General features: G+C 43.8%; 1 protein-coding gene across 5 annotated transcripts in view; it reads left to right on the top strand.

Moving 5' to 3' along the window:
• Positions 1-24301, top strand: part of Myocd (myocardin) — a 94475-nt gene that overhangs the window by 61976 nt on the left and 8198 nt on the right. For 4 of the 5 annotated variants that reach the window (NM_001414232.2, XM_087569778.1, XM_087569779.1 and 1 more), the window contains 8 exon segments: positions 2258-2433; positions 5471-5596; positions 8376-8665; positions 9488-9641; positions 15367-16263; positions 18334-18477; positions 19467-19595; positions 22002-22059. In NM_001414232.2, the coding sequence (NP_001401161.1) occupies positions 2258-2433; positions 5471-5596; positions 8376-8665; positions 9488-9641; positions 15367-16263; positions 18334-18477; positions 19467-19595; positions 22002-22059 (1974 nt within the window). 5 annotated transcript variants of the gene reach the window in all.

Raw genomic sequence — 24301 nt, 5'->3', positions numbered from 1 at the left:
TTCCTATGTTCTCAGAAGCAACTAGAAGGAGCTTCTTTAGGAGGACTCAGGTGTTGGTTCCCCTGAGAAGGGACAACGTACGGAGTCAATCTTGATGCAGGAAGAACGACCCACACAGACCGCAGAGCTTACACTGTTCTGAGAACAGTATATGGACTAACTCTGAATTCCTGGAGGAGTGGGGTGGGTGTTTGGGAGAAGAGTCTTTTTTTTTTTTTTTTTGGTTCTTTTTTTCGGAGCTGGGGACCGAACCCAGGGCCTTGCGCTTCCTAGGTAAGCGCTCTACGGGAGAAGAGTCTTAAAGGGAGAGAAGAGAGACTCTGGGTTCCAGTCAAGAGGTTGGCACATATCCAGCCAGTCTTTCTAACTAGAGGAGAACAGTTTCCGGACACAAGTATGAAAAATACTAACATTTATTTATTTGGGCTTTTAGGTCAATAAATGAGTTCTATTATTCTCTGCAGTTTTTTAATCTTTCACATTTTTATTTTTTCACTAATTGTATTCAAATGTGTGTATAGACATATAACCTGTTCAGTCTGTGTTAGTCTGTATTTGTTTTTCTGGGGACAATCATTTGACACCAAACTTTTTTTGTTGTTGTTCTAAAATGTGTAAGGATGGGTTGGGATTACTGTTAAATGATAAGACAATTTCTCAGCACAAAGACCCTACCTATGTCTATTTACACACACACACACACACACACACACACACAAAATACCCACCTCAAAGTATAAGTATTAATTGTTCCCATTAATACAATGGAATACTATACAATTGTTTTTTTAAATGAGGATATTCGTGTGTGTGTGTGTGTGTGTGTGTGTGTGTGTGTGTGTGTGTGTGAAGTAAAATTTCATTTTCAGTGCTGGGAATTGGACCCATGGCTTTACTGTGAAGTAGAATTTGCACATTAGGTATTTTTAGTGCTACATGAATTTCTAGCACAAACTTCCTCTTTGATAGTTATAACAACAATATTGACTTCTACACATGACCCAGAGAGCAGATGTCCCGGCCTCTAAGCTCCTCCCGGTTAATGGGCTTCCCACTGGGCTAGTCACTGGAGTTTCCACTTGCCGTGTCCTTGCCTGGCCTCTTTCCTGATTTGACACTCGGATGTCCACATGAGAGTCTGTGACACATGCCAGCAGTGGTGGCGATGACAAGCCCCAAACCACATTTGTTCCATTTCTCCCAGCTCCTCACAGCCTTAGCCGTTGCGGCGGTGAGAGCTCCTGTCTCTTATCTACACTGAGTGAGAGTCAAAAGTTCTTGTGAGTGTGATTGCAGAACGGGGGCTGGAAAGGCTCCTGCTAACGCTGAAATTCCTTTGAAAGAGCTGTGCTTAGAATGGGGTCAGGAGAGCTCCATGGCTTTGGCACATTGGGTCCTGTTTGGGACAGTAAACTGGACAGGGAATGGGTGGTGTAAAAATGTGAGAAACAGATCAGGATAATGTTATAGCTCCATCTGGTCGGACAGCCTCCATTTGTAGCACAATTGTCTCTGTTGCTCTAGAAGACCACCCAGGGCACAGAGGAAGCCTCTGGGGACAGAGGAAGCCTCCGGGAGATGGTGGGAGCTGCCGAAGAACTTTCAAAGACACAAGATATTAGACATGAAGACATAGTCCATGTACTGAGAAAATAAGAGTCAGGTTGAAGTTTCTGAGATACATATTTTTTTTTTGGCTTTTCTAATTAGTGATGCTTTAGTTGAGTGGCGCTTGGATGTGAACTCTGGTGACGTTAGCTAAATCTGACATCTAGGAATTTAAACTTAGTAGCTGGCCTCCCTTCTCCTTATTAGCAAAGTCTACTAAACATTTTGTGCGTGTGTGTGCCCAGCTTTATCTTTGAAGATGAAGCAACTGGCAAGCTGTCATTTTGATTCTCTCTCTCAGGCTGGAAAGCCCAAAGGAGAGAGGCAGTCGCTCTGAATTATCTTCCAGTGGCCTCACAGCACGTCCATTCCTTTTTGCTTTTCCTGATTTATTTTCAAAAGGACATAGGTTCCATAAGCTGAGAAATGACTCAGCCTGGAAGTAAAGTTCAGCGCACGATGATAAGCTTTGAAGTCCTCGTGTAGAAAAGCTAATCGCTTAAAAATATATTCTCACTCTTCTCTGGACCTGCGCTACACTGGGAGAGCAAAATGTGTGCTCCAGCATAGGGTCAATACTTAGCAGTGTTTCTGAACAGTTCTGTGATGATCCAGGTCACCAATTCCGTCTTGGTTTTCTCTCGCTCAGGTACTGAGGTGAGCCTCTCCAAAGCAGCAGATGCATTTGCCTTTGAAGATGACAGCAGCAGGGATGGGCTTTCCCCAGATCAGGCTCGGAGCGAGGATCCCCAGGGCTCTGGAGGATCAACCCCAGACATCAAATCCACTGAGGCTCCTCTGGCTGGCCCTCTGGACACAATCCAGGTAAAACAGACTAGCCTGCCGCACAGTCTTAGATTTCATATCGTCACTACTGTAGCTGGTGTTGCTTACAGCCCCTTACTCTGTCTGCTGCTGGTTTTATCATGAGACAGGGTCTCATGATATAGGATAGCCTGGACTCAAGCTCAGGATACCCCTGGCTCAGGCTGAGTGATGGGATTATAGTGTATGCCACCACAAACAGCTTACCTGATGATGTATTCTCTTAATGTCTCTTCTTAACCTATTCAGTGCAGGCAATTGTGGATCTTAGAAGCACTGAAAACCCCCACAATGTTAGCTTTTAGAGTTACCTTGTGAGCAAGTAGCTATTCTTCTGTTTCAGGCATAAGGTAAATTGACTCAGTGAGATCCACAATTAGCCAACACTCTCCTGGCAGGACAGATCTCAAACTCGTCAGAGGGCCTGGGTGGGGGATGAGGACAGGAGGAGGTGTTCTCAGTAAAGCAGGAGGCACCAGTTGCTTCTACCCTCAACAGATGTCTGCCATGTCAGCCTGAAGCTAGCACATAGCCCCAACTCCAGCTCAGTCCTCACTCCTTCTAGACAAATCCACAAGTGCGTGAAAGGGAGGAATTGATACCTAAACTATGAAGCACACTTACAAAGAATAATGAAGGGTTTAATAAACTACATCTCCTGTCCTGATGCTCACACTGTCCCGATGCCCACACTGACCTGATGCCCACACTGGGCCCCAGACTACATTATGCACCTCACATCTTCTTTCCGGAGATCCCTGGCATTGCCTGCTAAGTACCAGTGAAGCTGAGGACCATAGAGGGGGAAAAATCATCGCTGCATGAATCTAATGGTTAGGTGAATCCCAGGGTCACACAAAATGTCTCAAATGTGTCCCTAAGAGATGTCAGTGGGAGAGGAGCACATGGAATGGGGAAGGAAGAATAGTGATACGGAAGTGCTTTCCACCCTGGTTTTGTAATACTCTTCTCTAGACAGAAGCCTCTAGGCCCCTCTCTTCCCTTTCAGAAGACTTCAATCTACCTGACCACCTGACCACCAAGAGACTGTTCCACAGACACTGGAATAAAATAGCTTCATTGGCGATCCTTTACCCAGAATATTGGGGAACAGAAGTGTTTAGATTTATTATGTATTTGTGTCTATTCATGAGGGTAGGATCCACATCAAAACACAGAATTCACTTTTGTCTTAGATATGCATGCATACCCAGAGCCTAAATGTAATTTTATATATGTATTTTCTTCTCATGGCTTCTTGACGGCCTCAAAAGGTGTCAAATTTGAAGCATTTCAGATGTTGGAATATTGGTGTACGGATGCTCAACTTGTATTTGAAATTATTTTCCTACTGGAACGCCCATCCAGATGAGGGGAAGTTGCAGTGGTGTCTATTTGGGGTTGAGTTTCCCGAAACCATGATGGTTACTGGTCACTGTCATCCCTATCTCCACCCCATCACAGCACACCTAAACCTGCCAAGAGGGAGATGTGAAGTGGGAGGGGGCAGGAGGCGGGAGAGGCAAGGCTGAATGTGCACTCCTCGTGCAGGAGTCCATCATCAAAGCAGCTCCCTTCCTGCCATGCCCATACTGAGCTTTGCAGTCAGACGTCTTTGATAACATCAAACAGGCTATCAGGCCACTTGCACATATTCTTCTGACAGCAAACTCCTCTCCTTGGCCTCTGATTTAAGAATGGTTTTGAGGAAAAGACGCATTTTATTTTCTTCTTAACCCTAGCAGAAGGGGAAGAGGGGGCCAAGCATGAGTGGCACAGAGAAAACGCAAGGGCTGCTTTATGTCTCTTCTCTCAGCAACTGTGTCTAGAAGGTTAGAACGCTGAGGCTCTGGGAGACAAGCAGCCCGTAGGTTTGTGACACGCTGGGGGTCAGGGGTTCAGGGGAGAACTGAGCAGCCCAATTCCCCCCCAGGAAGGGTATAAAGACCCCTGCCCCTTTGTTGAGCCATAGCATAGTTATGTTGGAAAGGAAGAGAATTATTCTTTTCATGGAAGCCCCAGCAGACAGAAGCATACCTCTCATAAAGACGTGTGTGTCCCTAAACATGCAAAAACGTGGATCTAATACACATGTATAAACACACATATACACATATTATTTTGTCCCTGAACTCTGACAATTCTTCCCCTTTTATATCTACCTTCTATACATATACATTGATATAAAGATGCATATAAACATTTATGCACAAGTACACATGTACATAAGATATGTACTCAGACACACATAGATATGTATAGATATATATCTTAACATGCATAGATACCAGTGTGAACATGCATAAACACATATAACCAGCACATGTATACAAGCATACATGTATGAATATGCATGAATACACATATAATGAGCATAGATGTACACATACCTGTGTGCACATGTCCAGGAAAGTACTCATACTGACTACTGCATATATATTCATATATATACATATATTTGTCAGTATACACATGCATATATACACAGACATGTGTATGTAGCCAACAAAGAGTCATGAACATTTACAAATATACACATGCATACACACACATTCCTACATTCTGACACTCATATTCATAATTCTATCCGTATACACACATGCACACATAAACTCCTACACAATGAGACAGATACATGTAGTTCTCTCTTTATACATACACTTGCACATGTCCACAGGCATTATATTTATGCACGCATGCCCTTCCCCCCTGTTTTGCTTCTTTTTTTCCCTCAGAACTTTTGCTCCCACTCTCCCTTTCTCCTTTCTTTCTCCATCTCACTATTCTGTAGTGCTCTCCTTCAGGGTGACCAGGTGTCCTAATTTGCCCAGATCAAGCCAGGAGTACACCCCATCTTCTGGAATTGGTAATGAAAATTTCACTTTATCTCTCAGAGGTATCTCTGCAGTGGGTGACAGATTGGGATGTCTTCCAGTGTTACCAGGACAGGAAGCTAAGGTGGACACAGGAGGGCTTCAGCCGAATGGTACAGCACCTCTACTGTTGTATCCCAGTAACACTACAATTTGGATTTCAGGATCTCACTCCTGGCTCAGAAAGTGACAAGAACGATACAGCCTCCCAGCTGAGCAACCAGTCAGACTCTGGGAAGCAGGTGCTTGGCCCTCTCAGCACCCCGATCCCTGTGCACACTGCGGTAAAGGTATGAACTTGTCTAGCCCCCAATCTCTGCCTGAGGCTATGCTTCCTGAAGCCATACAAAGCAGAGCTTTCCAAGGCAGTTCTGTTGGTATGAGGAGACTTACATGAAACCAGTCACAGGTTCGGGCAACTAGAAAAGTCACAAAGCGGCACATGCCATCTACATATATACTCTCGGCTCTAAGGAAGCCTGTCTAAATTGGGAATATAGCTCAGACAGCATGTCTGTGGCTTGGATTTCATGAGTCAGACAAGGTGGTACATACATGCCTGTAATCCTAGCATTCAGAAGGGAAAAAAATAAATCAGTGAGTTCGTGGTTAGCCTGGGCTACACAACACAAAATTAAAAATGAAGATTAAAAATAAAAGCTCAGCATGGGCTCACCCAGTTGACTGCAGTGCACGTGGGACTTGTAAGGCTCATAAAACATGTTCAGAGCAGTTGTATTTATATGACAGGAGCAGCACTAAAGCCTTGGGTATTGCAAAGGCTCTAAGGCATAGGGGAGACAAGCATGGGAAGAGTTACGCTCACAGGAGACAGCCAGCGGTGACTACCATATTTCATACTTAATTTCCCCAGCATTACATCCAGCCATTCCCAGAGAACTGTCTCCTAATTAAACACTGCACAGTCGTTTGGCTTTCTTATATTACTCTGTACTAGCTAATATCTATTGGATTCAGTTGGGAGCACTTTTTTTTCAGTTCTAGTGTTACCTTTTAGTACCTGGTGACACAATTCTTCTGGGAACTTTTTAGGTTGTAAATTAAAGTAATAGTCAATGACAAAATAATAGTTTTATCATCTATTAGATGCACATTGGATGGAGGAGGAAATGGTCCCCATTACTGGTGAAGGTGTCTATAAAGAGGAATGATAGTAGCATTGCTAATTGAATGTTTAAGTTTTGCGTAATTTAAATTAGTAAAGCTGTCAACTGCCCCATACCAAGAAGACATGCTAGGAGCCCAAAGAACAGCACGTGTGTGTGTGTGTGTGTGTGTGTGTGTGTGTGTGTGTGTGAATGTATGTGTATGTGTGTGTGAATATGTGTGTGTATGTGAGTGTGTGTGCAGGGGTAAATGCATGCATGCATATAAAGTCTTGGAATCTCTAGGCATAGGGTACTGCCTTCCTTTTTCCAGTTGCTGAGTCACACAGCCTGGGACTTGAACACCATGGTGGATCTATCGCTGGTCCACCCTTAGGAAAATGCATGTGTACACCTTCTGTGTCCTGTGAGCTGTAAAGATAAAAAAAAATACATGCAAATACAGAACAAGTATCCCCTGTACTCACAAAAGGAGTCAAACCATATGGGTGTGTTATGTTACTAACAACCATTACACACTATCTTCCGGAATGTTCCGGGTGCCTGTGCTAAGGCAATATAGGGTAACAAAAGCATCTTCAGCACCCTTGAGTCAGCAAAACAAACCTGAGGGGATGAGGCCTGAGCAGAAGCTAAGCTGGGAGGAGCTGGTCATCAGACCCTGCAGAAACTTGCCCAAGTTTGATTAATTAGCCAGAAAGCCAATCATTTAATGAGTAGAGTGAAATAAAGCCTCTACGCTCAGAGATACTCCCAATCATTATTCATTAGTCTCAGAGAGGAAGACTCAGAAAACGAAAGCTCCTGCATCTTACAAGGTGACTGAGTCAGTGAAGAAGGAACGTTGTAGGCTCCTTGGAGGTCACATTCAAATGTGCTGCTTGTAGTTGAAGTCTGGAGGCTGTCCCTGGAAACTGTGCCAGCCAGCTATTCAGGAGCTCCCTCTTCTGTTCAGTGATGGTATTACTCTTTCCTTCCAATTTGACACCCATGTTCTTCCTTCGAACCACCTTTAATAAAATCTGGTTTGGATGGTTTTTACTCCTCCATGATAATAGACTTATTGCTTCCTAATATATTAGGGCTTTTTGATTCCAAGAGAGAAGGTTATGTATGGAATTATCACAAAATGTGTGTGTGTGTGTGTGTGTCTGTGTGTGTCTGTGAGAGAGAGAGAGAGAGAGAGAGAGAGAGAGAGAGAGAGAGAGAGAGAGAGAGAGAAGGTTTGGCAGCAAGGGCTTTTATCTCCTAAGCCTGCCCCTATGATGACCTTTTTATGATCTTTGTACTGAAAGATACAAACTAAATAATATTTTCTTCATCTTATATGTGATGAAACTTATAGATAGTAAACTTATATTGTACTCAAACATTTCTATTAGGTCCCAAAGTTGCGCCCTCACCCCCTCACTGTGTGCAGATCGTAGTGTATGGTGAATGACTCCTGGAATGGGGGTGGTGGGTGGGCGTCCCTCCCCATGGTAAAGAATCAGTATTTCAAGGGGTGTGGCTTCCTGCCAGATATGGACATTTTTGAATGTGAGGGAAGGCAAGTCTACAGGTGCATTTGAGGACCACATTCTGCAGATACAATGCTCATTTCATCTAAGTTCACGTCCTTAGCAAGTCAGCTTACCATGTGTTTAACTTGAATTGCTTACATACATTCTCATAAGCGAACCCACATGGGAGTGGTAGGCTATCCACAGGTTTTACATAAGATTATTGAAATGTAAGCTCTCATTGAACTCCACTCCAGGAAAGCTCCAATTGTCCTGTAAGGTGTAAGGTGCCCATGTGCTGTGAGGGTGGTAATTTGTCAGATCTGCTCACCTGATCCATGAACGCTGTTGGAAACTATGCACCATGCCTTACAGAATTTGAGGGGAAACCTTCTGACTATCACCTACAACACAGGCTATGTCTCCCTTCTTTTTTGCAGTCCAAGTCTTTGGGTGATAGTAAGAACCGCCACAAAAAGCCCAAAGACCCCAAACCAAAGGTGAAGAAGCTCAAATACCACCAGTACATCCCCCCGGACCAGAAGGCAGAGAAATCCCCTCCCCCCATGGACTCTGCCTATGCTCGGCTGCTTCAGCAACAGCAGCTATTCCTGCAGCTACAGATCCTCAGCCAGCAGCAACAGCAGCAGCAACAGCAGCAACAGCAGCAGCAGCAACAGCAGCAACAGCAACGGTTCAGCTACCCTGGGATGCACCAAGCACACCTCAAGTGAGTGCCTCGAGCTGGAGTGGGGAATGCTAGACAGAGGTAGAGGATGGCATCTCTGTCTAAGGCCTGCAGGGTCAGCTCTGTGGGACCAGTGTACCCTGCATTACATCATGTCCTCCTCTGACATGTTTGGCCTATGACTCTGTAGAAACCATGTATACATTGTCAGGACCATAGATAGGGCTGGGAGGAAACAACTAAATCAAGGTTCCTTAGAGGAAAGGGAAACCCTTAGTATTTCCAAACTGAACTGCAGAACGTCTAAGAATGCAGAATTGACTTTGCTGGCAGTTTGAGGTCACTGCTAACGGACTAAGTGACAGCTTTTGAAACTGGCCCTTGAACCTGGGCTGTATGCCTGTGTTGCCAGGTCCTGATCATATTCTACATGGCCAACATCTTCACCCATACAGTTAACAAGAGGATTGTTTCACCTGCCTATGACCCCCTCTTAATTATATCTAAAGCTGAACATGATCAAGATCCAATACGTCATGCTCAGACCTCTCCAGAATAGTGCCTCAGCTAGGTCATGGGTGGACCTGCAGGCCTCCCTATGCCTAGATTCCATGATGCTTTTCCGTGTCCTCAGAATGAAGCTGGGAATTCTGCATGTGCTATCTAGTTTAAGTTACTGTTTCCCCTCTCCCACCCTCTTCTGATTTGTTACATCATTGACCCCTGTATGAAATCACTCTGTAACTTGTCCCAAGCTCCACCTACAGAGGCTCCACCCACATAGGCCTGATTGTATTGTATTGTATTGTATTGTATTGTATTGTATTGTATTGTATTGTATTGTATGTACCTCTTGTTTTCCAGAGAGCCAAATGAACAGATGACCAGAAATCCGAATTCTTCCTCAACACCACTGAACAATACCCCGCTGTCCCCTGTCAAAAATAGCCTTTCTGGACAAACTGGTGTTTCTTCTCTCAAACCAGGCCCCCTTCCACCAAACCTGGATGATCTCAAGGTATACAATTTGACCTGATTTCTTGAGTAAAACGTTGAAGAGGGAGAAGGTATGGGAAAGACCCATGGGTGTTGCAGAACTTCGGGTGCCATAGTCAAGCTCTAACCTTCAGGTCCTGCCTCAGCCTTGCCAAGCTTAGAGTGATCCGTTCCTTTCTGCTACACCTGAAATTTCTCATTAGGATAAACGAGTTACTAAGAAACAGTTGGAGGAGGAGGAGGTATGCGACTTATAAAGCCTCTAGAATTTTCTAAAGCAATGGTCAATTTCACAATGAAGCCTTGGCGATCTCTGGTGGAATAGGGGAAATAAGAAACCCTGGGGATTGCTCTTCATGTAGCTCAGAGCAATCCCTAGAGCTGATGCACCTACATTTCTTCCTAACGCTTTTGAGTTTTAAAGTTGCTTTTCCATTAAAGATGGAGGTTGTGTGGTTCGGGTTCTTTTATCCAATTGTTAAATGAGTATCTTGTCCCTCACTGAATAAGAAAAAAAAATGTTAGCAACTCTCTGTCCAAATATAATTTAAAACAATTTTCTCTTATGTTCCCAAATTTGGGGACTTCCGCCCTGAAGTGTCAGCTTATTCAATGGAACATGCATGCCAGCAACTTACTGCAGATCACAGAGTCCAGGGATCTATATTCACTCAAATGACAGAGGGTTTCTAGTTGACCCTGGTATGTTGCAAAGCGCTCAGTGTTGATCGACATGTTCCCCTTCTGTCCAGCTTCCATATGGAGACAGAGCGGGATGGATACAGTCTTCGCAGTGTATGAACCGTATCCACACGTTCATCAGATTGCCAGAGATGACACTTGTTTGCCTGGTTCCCACGCTACCTACTGCTCTCCAAAAACCATCTTATAACCCCTTTCTTTAAAATCCTGCATCCTTAAAGATCCTCATAGTATTCACTGAGCCCATCCTGGCCATTTCTTCATTAGTCCGCCCGTTCCCATCCCCAACCCTTAATTTGAATTTTGTGAAGTAGAGATTGCAGAGAGACCTGGGCTGCAGGGGATGGAGTCAGGAACTAGAATCCTTGGCAAACTGAGCATAGCTCACTGGGAAAAATTCACTGGGGAAGTGGATGAGGTCATGAGAAAGAAAGACGAATGAGTGGAAAGGAAAGAAGTAGGAGGAGGCAGAGAGTAAAGGAAGCTCACGGTGCTTCTGAGGAACGATGGAATAGGGGATTTGAGAAGGTGATCATCCCTTGAGATGATCTGGAAGGCAATACAACGTAACTGATGTTTCTCTAGTCAGTGTTTCACGGTGTGAACATGAAGAGCACTGGGAGGAGTTGGGTTTCTCCTTACAGAGATATCAGGATTGGGAGATTGCCCTGTGGATAAAGTGCTTGCCATACAAAAACATGAGGACCTGAGTTTGATTCCCAGGACCACCAGCAACTCCCAACTCCCAACAGCAACAGAGGCAGACACAGAGGGATCCTTGGGGCTCTCTGGCCAGCAAATCTAACTCAATTGTGTGATCTCCAGGACAATGGCAGACCCCTGTCTGAGGTGGGGGGACAGACAGACAGACAAAAGAACCCTGAGGTTGACCTCTGGCCTACAGAAGGGGGAAGGGAGGGAGGGAGGGAGGGAGGGTTGACCTCTGGCCTACAGAAGGGGGGAGGGAGGGAGGGAGGGAGGGAGGGAGAGAGAGAGAGAGAGAGAGAGAGAGAGAGAGAGAGAGAGAAGGAGAGAAAGAGAATAGTGTTTTTTTCATGTGAGGGAGGGTGAGGGAAGGATTCTTAATTTCAGAATTAATTCTGAAGACTGGGAAAATATTTGATGAAAATTAAGAAACTGTCCACTCTAAGGTGGATAGTGCTTGTGTTTATGTGTTTAAGAGCTCCTTTCTTTTGGAGGTAGATACCAAGCTCTGTAAAAATCAAAATATAGTTGACCTCAAGACAATGTAAAAGAAGTAGAAAAGGAAGGAAAATAGGCATCAGTTGACAATTACTGAGGTCGTTTGATGTGTATGTGAGTTCTTTATGGTTTTCTATCTCCCTTTGAGTATGTTAGAATTCTTCCAGAATAAATGATCTTAAAGTTACCAATAATTAGACCCCCAATGAGTGTAGAGGAGAGGTGTGTACAAGTCTTCACCTCAAGCAAGCCCACATGGCCAAACGATCTGACATTTTAAGGGAATTGAACCCAACAAGTACTCATTTTATTTTAGACCCTGATCTGCATTATTTAATAATGTAGCCTAAATTATTCGGTGCAAGAACAGATTCTAAAAATAAGTGTGGAACTCATTAATTTTAAGTAACTCAAAATTAAAACAATAATGAGTTGCTATCTTGCACTTTTTCAAACCAGGAAATTTGAAAGGAAAAAAAATGTCCAGCAAGACTCTGAAGAGAAGCAGCACTCTGGCTGCCAGCAAGAGTGGCTGTGAGTGGCTGTGGTGCCTTCTCGGGGTGCTTCGTTGCTGGAAAGTGACATTTTAAAGTTGAAACATGATCACGCATAGCAATGTCAATGGCATTTTAATAGACAGGAGCCAGGGAAAGCATGACGTGATGCTTCTTCCAGCCTGAAATGCATGTGAACACAGTCTGCTTGACAGCAACTACTTCTAAATAATTATGCTGCCCATAAATTTCTGACATGCTTTCCTTAACACACCATGAATATTTCCACAACTTTTAATATTCAATAAAAGTTATATTTTTAATACCAGCAAACCACCCTATAGCCTAAGTAGCATTCCACTCCTGGACAAGAAACTTGCTGCCAAATGGTTTGCGATTCAGAATAGGATATCAGTGTCCTCTGTTTATACATCTATCATCTTCTCTGATTATCTTTCTCAGAAATAATTAAATTTCTGGTTTAAAAATACATTAATATATTTTTTTAAGCCAGGCTTGGTGGCGCTTGCCTTTACTTCCAGCACACAGGAGGCAGAAGCAGGCAGATCTGAGTTCAAGACCAGCATGGTCTATAAATCAAGTTCCAGGACAGCCAGAGCTACACAGAGAAGTGCTGTCTCAAAACAAACAAGTAAACAAACGAACAAAACAACCTCTCCCCCAAACACCAAAAACCCTACATTAATAATCTTTAGCAATCTTGAAGGATCTAGACAGATTTCTCTCTCCCAAACAGTCTGCAGTAGAGCCACATGTTAAAGAGCTTCACTCCAAAGTGAGCCTGCCCATGTGTGTCCCAGTGCACATTAAGAGGCAGCGCTCCCAGCTCAGTGGTACCAGAAGAGAGAGAGTGCGCATCTCACCAGCTCACAGACATTGTTGGGCTGATGTTTTCAGAGAGTTATGCTAAACAGAAAGACAGTTAAGTCCCTCAGTTTGCTAAGAGATTTATCTCACTGCCTCTTTGCTCACACAAAACCCTCCTACTCATTTATCTGTTATCAAGTGAATCAAAATATACCTTTTATTTTAATTGTATTACTTCTTACATTACTAATGATCAAACACATGTGTTCTGGGAGTTTTAAAAACTGTGTTTGTTTATAAAGAGTTGGGTCAGATGCCTTACCTAATTTTATATTTGGCCTCAGCTTTTTGTTGTTGCTGTTGTTAATTTTTATCTGTTTTTGTTTGTTTTATATGTACGGGAGTTTCACCCCCATACATATATGTGTACACGGGCATGCTTGGTGCACACAGAGATCAAAAGACCCCTGAAAGTGGAGTTATAGGTGGTTTTGAGCTGCCATGCTCGTGCTCGGACCCGAACCTGAGTCCTCTGCAAAAACAACACATGCTCTGACTGCCGAGCCACTCTTTCAGCCTTCCCTTTTTATAACGACAGGCACACTTGATGTATTCTCATTTTGGCAATGTATTTTTGATGCTGTCATCGATTTCTTTCCAAAGATTACTATTAGGATTTGCATTTTTTATTGCTTTTTGGTTTTGCTTTAATTTTTGGTTGTGGGTATTTTTGCGATTACTTCCTTTGCTTTTATGCTCAAAAATCTCTGTCCCTACAGAAAGTTTTCCTATGTATTCTTCTGTTTTACAGAATCATTGGACCTTAGGCATTGAATGTTTCCTGCCTTAATCATAGAAGTGATGTGTCTATGTGGACTATTTAGGAAATTCAATATAGACTATCTAGCATTCTAACCCATAGTCACTAGATAATTTTATAAGCAAACATAAGTTTAAATGTATGCATGCACCATTTAATTTATTTAAAATAGTATCATCTCAAGCGTTCTTTCAGTTAACAATAAACTATACATAGTTATTCTTTTCACAAGGTCAACAAACTTTCATGGCTTTAATTTCAGTGGATCTTCAGTACCTCATCGCATACAGTAATTTTTATTTGACCAGTTCCCTTGATTGTATATATTTCATTTTTACAACTTGTGAATATTCTAAGAACATGGCAATTGATTAATTACATGTGTATCAGTATAATAATAATGGTCTTGTAGTGCACAACCATTTTCCAGGCACTATTCCAAGTGCTTTTATAAATCCATGTATGCCCTTGCAAAAATGTATAAGACAGGATTAATATCCCACTTCAAAGAGAGCACAGAGGATCAAGAAGCTAAGGCCAAGAATGGTCTGGTTTAATCACCAGGTGCATTCTTCAATATGCAATTTCTACCCACCCTGTCATGAAAGTTACTGGACCCAACTTATACTCACCATACAACATAGTGAGGTATGTCTGTAACCCCAACACTGAGGAAGTGGGGCCAGAGAACTGGGAGTCAGAGGTCAGCCAGACAAAATGAAGATAAAACCCAAACCCCAGAGGCTGAGGAATTGGAGGGTAACTAAAGATAGACAACTGGTCTACCACGTGCAATGACCTGGGTTCTATCTCCTAAACATAATCTTCCCCATGCCCCTCTTCCTCAAATAAAGTTTTGTTCTCAAAGTCTGGTGCAAGACCAGTGGCATCAATGTCTCCTGGGATTGGTATAAATGGAAGATCCTGGTCCCCATCCCAGACCTAATGAAGCCAAACTCCAGAAATGTCCACAATTTGCTTTTTCTATCAAGCCCTTCAGTGAGCAGGTATATGTTTTAGATTTGGAAATGAGCAAGAGGTAGAAGCCAAAATGCCTGATAATTATTGCAGATTACTGTTAGACTTGTGCATCTAAACCCAGGAAGACACCATTCTCCTGCAGACATGAAGGAGGTTGGAGAGACGTGGGTTAAGTGACTTGACCATTAGGTTAAGAAAAGCATTCCCATGATTATGACCATGAAAAACAAGGCACAGATGGTCTTCACTACAGTAGCTCCAAGTGTGTTCTTTTTTTAATGTACAGTGTTGTGAAGAGATGTACATTCCCTACACACCATATTCGAACTGATTTTTGATTCCTGCCAGTTTTTCTGTTGGGCAGTAGGGATGGCCTCTGGGAATGGCTGATGTTCTGTGAAGGCCTCAAAGCTCAATTGGCTTGTCCCACAAGTTAGATGTTGTCCCTGTGTTTTTGAATTCATGCTATTTTCACATTATGATGGACTTATAAAATGATAATAGATTTTTAAGAGTTGTTAAAATTGTGTAAAATGGTTAAAATCAGAGGCAGGAGAGAAATTACAAAGAAATATTAAAGAGAAGTAGATGGATATTGTTAAGTTCCGTGTGTGTGTGTGTGTGTGTGTGTGTGTGTGTGTGTGTGTGTGTGAAAGCTCCCTTAATAACAAATACATTGTCACAGAACACTGCACTAATGGACCCCTCATTTTTTTTAGGTGTCAGAGTTAAGACAACAGCTTCGAATCCGGGGCTTGCCAGTGTCGGGCACCAAGACAGCACTGGTGGACCGGCTTCGACCCTTCCAGGATTGTGCTGGCAACCCTGTGCCCAACTTTGGGGACATCACAACTGTCACCTTTCCTGTCACGCCCAACACCTTGCCCAGTTATCAGTCCTCCCCATCAGGCTTCTACCACTTTGGCAGCACAAGCTCCAGCCCGCCCATCTCCCCCGCCTCATCTGACTTGTCTGCTGCAGGGTCCCTGCCAGACACCTTCACCGATGCGTCACCTGGCTTCGGCCTGCATGCATCGCCGGTGCCCGCCTGTACGGATGAGAGTCTGCTGAGCAGCCTGAATGGGGGCTCGGGCCCCTCCGAGCCTGACGGGCTAGACTCTGAGAAGGACAAGATGCTGGTAGAGAAGCAAAAGGTGATCAACCAGCTCACCTGGAAGCTGCGGCAAGAGCAGCGGCAGGTGGAGGAGCTGAGAATGCAACTGCAGAAGCAGAAGAGCGGCTGCAATGACCAGAAGCCACTGCCCTTCTTGGCCACCACCATCAAGCAGGAAGATGTCTCTAGCTGTCCCTTCGCAGCCCAGCAGGCATCTGGGAAGGGACAGGGCCACAGCTCCGACAGTCCCCCTCCGGCCTGTGAGACTGCTCAGCTGCTGCCTCACTGTGTGGAGTCCTCAGGTCAAACCCATGTACTCTCCTCCACATTTCTCAGCCCCCAGTGCTCCCCTCAGCACTCCCCCCTGGGGACCCTGAAGAGCCCGCAACACATCAGCCTGCCCCCATCGCCTAACAACCATTACTTCCTGGCTTCCTCCTCTGGGGCTCAGAGAGAGAACCATGGGGTGTCTTCACCCAACAGCAGCCAAGGGTGTGCACAGGTAAGCACCTGTGGCCTCACCCAGCAGTGTCTCTTTCAAGATGCAGGGGATTAACACCCACCACTGGGTGGAGCTGGGTAGGGTTTCTGAGAAGCTAGGTGGCACCTCACTGACTCTACCGACCTTGAGCCTTCACCGTCAGCCTTTGCATCATCAGTTGGCAAACTTACTCTGTAAAAGGCTTGGAAGGCAAATGTCTGAAAATCACAGCTTCTGTGCCAAACTCCTCAGCTTTACTCTGAGCATAGACAACTTGCAACAAAGCATAACTTTCCAATATAACCTTATCAGGCCCCAAGCAATGTTTTGCTATTGTTCGGCTAATTGATATCAACTCCTGTCATAGCCCAAATCATTCTATTAAGAGAACCAAAAGGAACTTAGGCATAGTACTGGCCTGGAATTTCAGCACTCTGGAAACTGAGGCAGGGGATTGCTATGAGTTTGAGACTACTTAAGCTATATCCTAATACCACATTTGGGGGGCGGGTGTAGGCAGACAGACTGTTCGTGAGAAAGTGCCTATTCTCTTACATTCTTCTCAAATATTTATTAAGACCTACTGCGTGCCACACACTAGCAACTCTATTCCTGGGGGAGAACAGGTGACAAGTGTCAAGGAAATAGATGATCCAACTTGTGGTGAAAGTGGAGTGGAGCTGGTTTGTGTGAAAAGGCTGGAAGTTTACAGTCTCCACTAAAGGGCTCAGAAATGTTGACGTGAAACCTTGAGAGAGGTAAAGGAGGAAGCATTGTTAGTATTTGGGATGGAGGCCTGGGCAAAGCATCAGTGAAAGGTCTCAGGGTCAGAGGTCGTAGAACCCAGAAGGATCAGAATGAAAGGCAGTGAGTGGCTGGGACAGAATAAGAGAAGAGCTTTGGAAGATGAGTGAGAATAAGAGTTCAAAGATGACACCCAACAAGATCAGCAAAGACTTTCCCTTTGTTCATAAAACTAATGGGTTATTAGGAAAGTATATAGATGACAATTCGAAGGAGACTATATTGTCAAAGATTGTAAAATCTAAGACAACCCACACTGAGGACCTGCCAAGTACCAAGTACAGGTGCTATCTTGTTTGCAGTCCCAGTAACCCTATTCCAGTGTAGTGTTCTTATTTGCCATTGAGCAAAATGAGACCCAGGAAGTCTGAATTCACTGCCTAGAACGCTAGGATCAGTTGCCTTTAAAGTCCATGATAAAATGTTTCTACCCTGGGGGTATGAAGCCCAACTAAAGGGAATGAGAACGCACTTTCACAGACCTACCCGAACAACACATTCGCACCAGTGGTGCCCACTCCTAAGAGGACATACTGGGAGGAATGGGGACTAAAATAGCTATCAACACCATTCATAAACATCTATTGCATTCACCGTGTCCTAGGCAACAAAGGTAAAAATAGCCCTTGGGACATGGCCTGGGCCATGATTTTCCATTTTGAGGATATCAGTGCTGTTGGGGAGGAATTAGAAGATGCAATAATTTGTTATTTACAAAGACTCTATAGGACAGTAGCAATTTCATGAAGAACAAATAACGTGACTGATATATGTCATGAAATCTCCAGGCAGAGAATACATGGGTAGGAGAGAGATTGATGGGACAGAGCTAATAGAATCCTAGAAGGCTTCACGAACAGCTTGTACTTCACAAGTAGCACTAAAAAGGAGAAGGCTATGTCAGGACTTTAGTAGACTTGTCTTTTATCTATGAAGGTGGGGAGTCTTAGGAATCTAAACAGAAAACAGACATTCCATGTGAACAAAGATAAGTAGGTAGACTGTAGGAGGTATGGTTACAGGAGAATTCATGTTCCTGAAACTAGGCAATGCCCGTAGTCATGGAGGGCCTTGAACACTTACACAGGTGAGATGTGCAGAGTCTATAGCTTAGTGAGAGCTAGTGAAAGTTTGTAACCCATAAGCGATATTTTAGACACAGTCATCTGCTAATAGAATTCAGGAAGCTCTGTAAATATCAGAAACCTGGGGGCAAAGACAGTGGCCCGCTAAAGCCACACTTGAGTATTCTGCTGGCTTTAATCTGTCACATGTTCCTTTCAACAGAACTCAGGGGCACATGAAGGTCATCCTCCTAGCTTCTCTCCCCCATCTTCCAGCCTCCATCAGCCTTTCTCTGGCACCCAAGCAGACAGCAGTCACAGTTCTGGGCTCAACCCTTGTCCCAAAAGCCCAGTTATTCATCCAAAGGTCAGTACTGGAGAAGTTGATAATAAACCAGTTTCTGTGAGGGTACGGATTGAAGTGGGGGCTGGAGAGAGAATAGTGTTAGAGACAGAGGTGAGTACTGGATAGATTCGTGTAAAGGAATGAGAATCTAGGGTCCAGAACTGAGTCTCTGTGAAGGAAATAAGAGATGGTACTCATAAGCTGGTGAAAGAATTAGGAATGTGAAGAATCAGGATGGGGGAACTTCCCAGAGCAAAGAGAGGGAGAGGCGAAATGTGGACAAGGTGTAACAGAGCCACATGCCTGAAGTCAGCAAAGGGACTGGAGCTCTCACAGGCTAGGTACCCAGAGAAGATCACTCTCAGTCATTGTTGGAAAATGAGCCAGTTTGGAATGAATTGGCCCAAAGAATGGACTAGTCTGAAAATCCCTGCATTGAAGAACTTTGCACTGGATTGAGCTCATGCCCCTTCTTCATCATCTGGTAGAAAAGGATGCATCTGCTAGGTGTAGAGGCGCATGCCTTAAATCCCAGAACCCAGGACGCAGAGGCAGGTAGATCTCTGGGAGGCTTTAAGGCCAGTCTGGTCTATATAGTGAGTTCCAGAATAGTCGGGGCTGCATAGTGAGGCCCTATCTCAAATAAAGTAAAATAAAATAATATAAAATTTTAAAAAAGAAAAGAAAGAGAAGAGAGGAGAGGAGAGAAGAGGAGAGGAGAGGAGAGGAGAGGAGAGGAGAGGAGAGGAGAGGAGAGGAGAGGGAAGAAGAAGGTACACTTTAGAGAAGATAATAAATCTGTGAGTTCCGCACTAAGATTCCATGAACAATAAATCCACAGTGGTGTGAACTGGTGTTAACCTGTAGTGTTGTTTGTTAACTTCTCATCTTGGGCTCACATTATTAGTCCTTGGCATTTGTCTTAATGTAGCATGTGGTTCATGAACTCAAGCATTGTCCCTTAGGGCCCATGGGTTGAATGCTGTTCTCTGAATTGTATCCACTTGCAGATGACTGGTTTACAATCTTCTGACAAGGTGGGGCCAACGTTTTCAATTCCATCCCCAACTTTTCCTAAGTCGAGTCCAACAGTTCCGGAGATAACCCAGCCCCCATCCTACGAAGATGCAGTGAAACAGGTAACCACATGGTTTGTTCTATCAAGTTCAAGAAACGAACTCAGTGGAAAGAACTCCATAGTATTGAGCACTGTATGTATTGTAGATTCTGATATGGAGTGGGCTGGGTGCCTCCCCAATAGAGTTAGCAAAGTGGATCCATATGAGTGCTGTATGTGTGTACAAATAATTCCAAGTTAAAATGGCTCTGTTTATGATTTTTTCTACTTTATGGCATTATAAAATGGTGTGCATTCAGTCTAAATTGCATTTTGAACTTGGGCTTTATTGTGAGCTCGTAGCACATGGGACAGTGTTGTGGGTGTTGGCCAGTCACAGTGCACTACAATTCCTAATTGGCAGACCAATCGCAAGAGAAGCAGGTTCTCTGCAGCATGCTGTGCTGCTGAGTTAGGATGGGCAGTGGACTGTGTGTGTGCAATCATTTTGGTCTATGGTAGTATTAGTTTAGGGTGCCTTTATCTGGCCGTAACCCCATGGAAAGCTGAGGAATGCTTGTAACAGCTGAGTGATATAGGGAGAACAGACAAAGCAGGCATTCACGAGGCCTGGCCTTACTGCCAACTTTGTTACCTGCCACTGTTGGATATACACTCAACCTCTCTTCAAGAAAATAAAGGTGTTTGCTCTGAAGGATTGTGGATAATGTAGCTCTTACCTCATTGTTTGGCCATGATAGGTGCTCAACAGTGAGAGCAATTCTCAATACTATATGTTCTCAACCCCTTAGCTTTAAAACTCAATGACCTTGGCACAATGTTGATGGCTGTTGAATCTGAGTAGTAGGTTCAAGGAGGTTCATTGAGTCCAACACTCACATTTACGCTCGAAAAGCTTCTGAATTTAAAAAGTAAGAAAAAGAAAGCACATGAATGCTTTTATGCAGTCAGCCCTCTGTGTCTGCATCCTACCAACCATGGCTTGAACACGTTAGAGAAATAAGAGCTGAAAGTTCCCACAAGCAAGCCTTGAACTTGCTGCATGCCAAAAGTGGTGTGGAGCCCATCCAGAGGAAAGGATTGTCTGTCTTGTCATGCATCTGCCTCTGGCCATTTTACGAATCTTCTATCTCGTCAGCATGTGCATTAAAGCATCATTAAAGCATGCTATGTTAGGCATGTGGCTGTTCCGTGTTGAGCATTCATCTCTTCTTCTTGTCCCTGGTCCCCAAGCCACAGGACAGTAGCTATTTCCCCAGCATTTACATTGTATTAGGTAACAAGCTCCAGAGACAATGTGCAAAGCATGGGGATGGGTGGAGGTTTTACACAATTACTTTTTACAATTATTTTATAGAATAGATAAGCACCTGAAGATTTTGGAACCCAAAGGTGAGGGCTCCTGGACACAAGCCCTTAAGGATGCCGAAAGATGAGTAGTTCAAGCAATTCGAGCTTCTGTAGACATCAAATAACCATAGCTATGTACCCAACTCAGAAAAGAGCATCAGTGTCAGGTGCTACCTCATATCTTGTCTCCTGAAATCAAAACCAAGACAGCAAGGTCTCCTTTGCTCTAAAAAGATATCATTCCAAGCAGGCTTTCTTCTTTCTGAGAAGCTAGGGAGATGTGTGGCTGTGCTTGACAGTTCAGATGAGTAGAGGTGAGGGCAGACTCACAGATTTTGCAAGAGGAACCAAGAATATTACAACCCACTTCCATAGCAGCCAAGCAGAGGTAGATACACGTTGTTTCCAAAGTGAGAAAGGGTCCTATGGTGTGTATTAAGATGCCTGGTCCTGGGATGGAAACTTCCCACACAACTGACCTGAATCATGAGGCAAGGATTACTGTTCTGTCCTTTTCATTCTCGTTTGGTGTGTTGGATTATCTAGCTAGGTGGATTATCTGTGTTCAATTTAATCAAACACAGATTGGGTCAACACAGACCAAAGTCCTTTACCTAGTCTAACTCATCTCAGTAGAATATTATTCACTTCAGCCGGAAGTAGAAACACCCCAAGTGTCCAACAAGTATGGAAATCAAAATGTGGTAGATTCTACACAATTGAGCACCATTCAGTCCAAGACCAAGAAGAGTCAAATTCACAGAGACAGGAAGGAGAGTAGCGACTGCTGCTGTTGGCAAAGGGGTATTGAAGGGTATTGTGTAATGGGTAGAGAGTTTCAGTTTCTCAGATTAAAAGAGCTCTGTGGATTCGTAGTGCTGATGATTGCATTAACAGGTGAATGTATACTTTAAAAGACTAAGCTTACAAGCTTTTATGTTATGTTCAATTTTACTCTGCTGTGTTGAATCTTTAGGCAAGACTAATTCTGTTTCTAGGGCCTTAAGCAAGTGTTTTGAATCTTTAAGCAAGCAAGCAGTGTTGTTTCTAGTGTCTCCACGCAGAAGTAACCATTGCCTTCTAACCTCTCTGCTCTCTTTTGGCTAATTCGCAATAGCAAATGACTCGGAGTCAGCAGATGGATGAACTCCTGGATGTCCTCATTGAAAGTGGAGGTAAGAGAGTGCCTTGTCCATTGTCTGTCGGGCCCCTCCACACCCATGGCCTCTTAAAAGCAAGGTCAGGGGCACACTGAGTCAGGTACACCACTTGGTCTGCTAGTGGAGCCACTTCCTCTGGTGTGCCTTGTTAGCAGAGAAGAGAGGCACAGTGGATGCTTCCTTGATACCTTTATCCTGAGGATACTTTCCATGTCACCTTCCAATCCATCTGTCTCCATAGGTGTGTTCTGTTGGTACATCCTTTTCCTGCTCTTCTAATTCCACAAAGAGAAAAGGGAAACAAACAAGAAGATAGTGAAAGTATTGTGCTCACTACTCAAACTCAATCAGCCATCTCCTGCTGGATGCTCCATTCATGCTTAAACGTTCCTCAACTTAGCAATAAAAGCAACCAGTGTACTCTTTAACCCAACCATTTATCTATTTAAGAAGCCTTATGGAATGTGTATAAGCCAGAGGGAGTATGTGTGAAGATCAAATGAGGACACCGAGCTGAACCCTGAATCAACAGCATTTGAAGTTAAGCAGGTGTCAGTCAGTAAAGGACTCATAGATGGAATGCCAGGCGTCATGTTAAGCCCAGTTCTCCACCAGATAATTAATTTTTCATTTTTCTGGAATGTAGTCTTTTCTTCAAGAAAGACAGTGACCGAGGGAACTGGTGTTTTCACCATTACAAGAAGGAGGATGAAACGGGTGGGTAGAGATGCCTGTGTGTATTTAAATTTTGTGATAGAAGATGACCATTAATGCCACATGCTCTTCCTCCACATGCTGAAGAATGTGGCAAGGATGCCAAATAGTGAGGACACAGAAGGGACTGTGGGGGAGTTTAGGAAAAAATAACCATGAGTTACTCATGAATGAGTTGAGTTTTCTAGAGAAGTGCAAGTTTGTAAAGTAGAATTAAATGCAATTAGAGCAATTAAATGCAATTAGGGCAGGCTAAGATAAAGTAGGTGTGAGCTTATCAGGGCAGAGAGTGTTGCTAATCTAGAAGAGAAGGGCAAAAAATGTTAGAAATAACGGCAACCGTGGATAAGAGAATATGATCCAGAGACAGAAAAAAGAGATGTGGGAGGTACTGAGATGCAATGATCAATTGACAGCCAGTGGGTGAGGTGTCTGAGAGTGCCTTAGAAATAATTGCCCTGGAATACTCTAAACATGAGCTCGAGAGGGGAAAGGAGAAAGACAGAGAGTGGGGCATCCTGTTTAAGATAGCGCTCTTGGAAGGAAGTGCTATGCAAAGACAAGGCTCAAAGTTTACAACAGAGCAGGGATGCTGGCCTCACTGGAGGAGGTGGGAAGGGTAGAGAACTGAGAAGCCAGCATGTGTACTGTGTGATTTCTAAGGATACTATGGTCTTCAAGAACTAAGAAACACTGACCTGGCAAAATGCCTATGAGCTGGGGGATTGTTTCCAGCAGCAGCAGAAGTGTGATCAGCAGGCCTAAAGTAGGGGGCCAGGCTGTCCTCAAAATCACTGAAGAGTGCTGAGAAGGGAGCATCAAGAGAAAAACAGCTGTGGGGTGATGCCCATCCTTCATTTCCTTTCAACAGAGAGTGCGGCAGGGATACAATGTCCTCCACTGACAGCTAGTGGTAGTGAATGGAGCGAAGAAGCCAGCTGAGAAGAGTTTGAAAATAATAAAGTGCAGTCTTGCAGTAGTGGTTTAGTCCCTGGAAGCTCTGCTTGGTTGGCATTGTTGTTTTTATCGGGTTGCAAGCTCCTTCAATTCTTTCAATCCTTCCTCTAATTCCCCCCAAGGGGGTCCTGTTCTCAGTTCAGAGGTTTGCTGCTAGCATTGACCTCTGTGTTGGACATGCTCTGGATGTGTCTCTCAGGAGAGATCTATATCCGGTCCCTTTCAGCATGCATTTTCTAGCTTCATCAATCTTATCTAGTTTTGGTGGCTGTATATATATATATATATATATATATATATATATATATATATATATATATATATATATATATACATGGACCACATGTGGGTCAGACTCTGAATGGCCATTCCTTGAGTTGCTCTAAACTTTGCTTCCATATTCCCTCCTATGGATATTTTCCCCCTTTTAAGAAGGAGTGGGAGCATCCACATTTTGGTCATCCTTCTTGAGCTTCCTGTGGTCTGCAGATTACATCTTTGGTAATTCGAGCTTTTTGGCTAATATCCATTTATCAATGAGTACATACCAAGTGTGTTTTTTGTGATTGAGTAACCTCACTCAGGA

Source organism: Rattus norvegicus, chromosome 10 (genome assembly GCF_021556685.1).
Source record: "Rattus norvegicus strain SHRSP/BbbUtx chromosome 10, alternate assembly SHRSP_T2T, whole genome shotgun sequence".
NCBI lineage: Eukaryota > Metazoa > Chordata > Mammalia > Rodentia > Muridae > Rattus > Rattus norvegicus.
The sequence above is the reverse complement of the archived record's forward strand: the minus strand, read 5'-3'. Positions and strand labels throughout refer to the sequence as shown.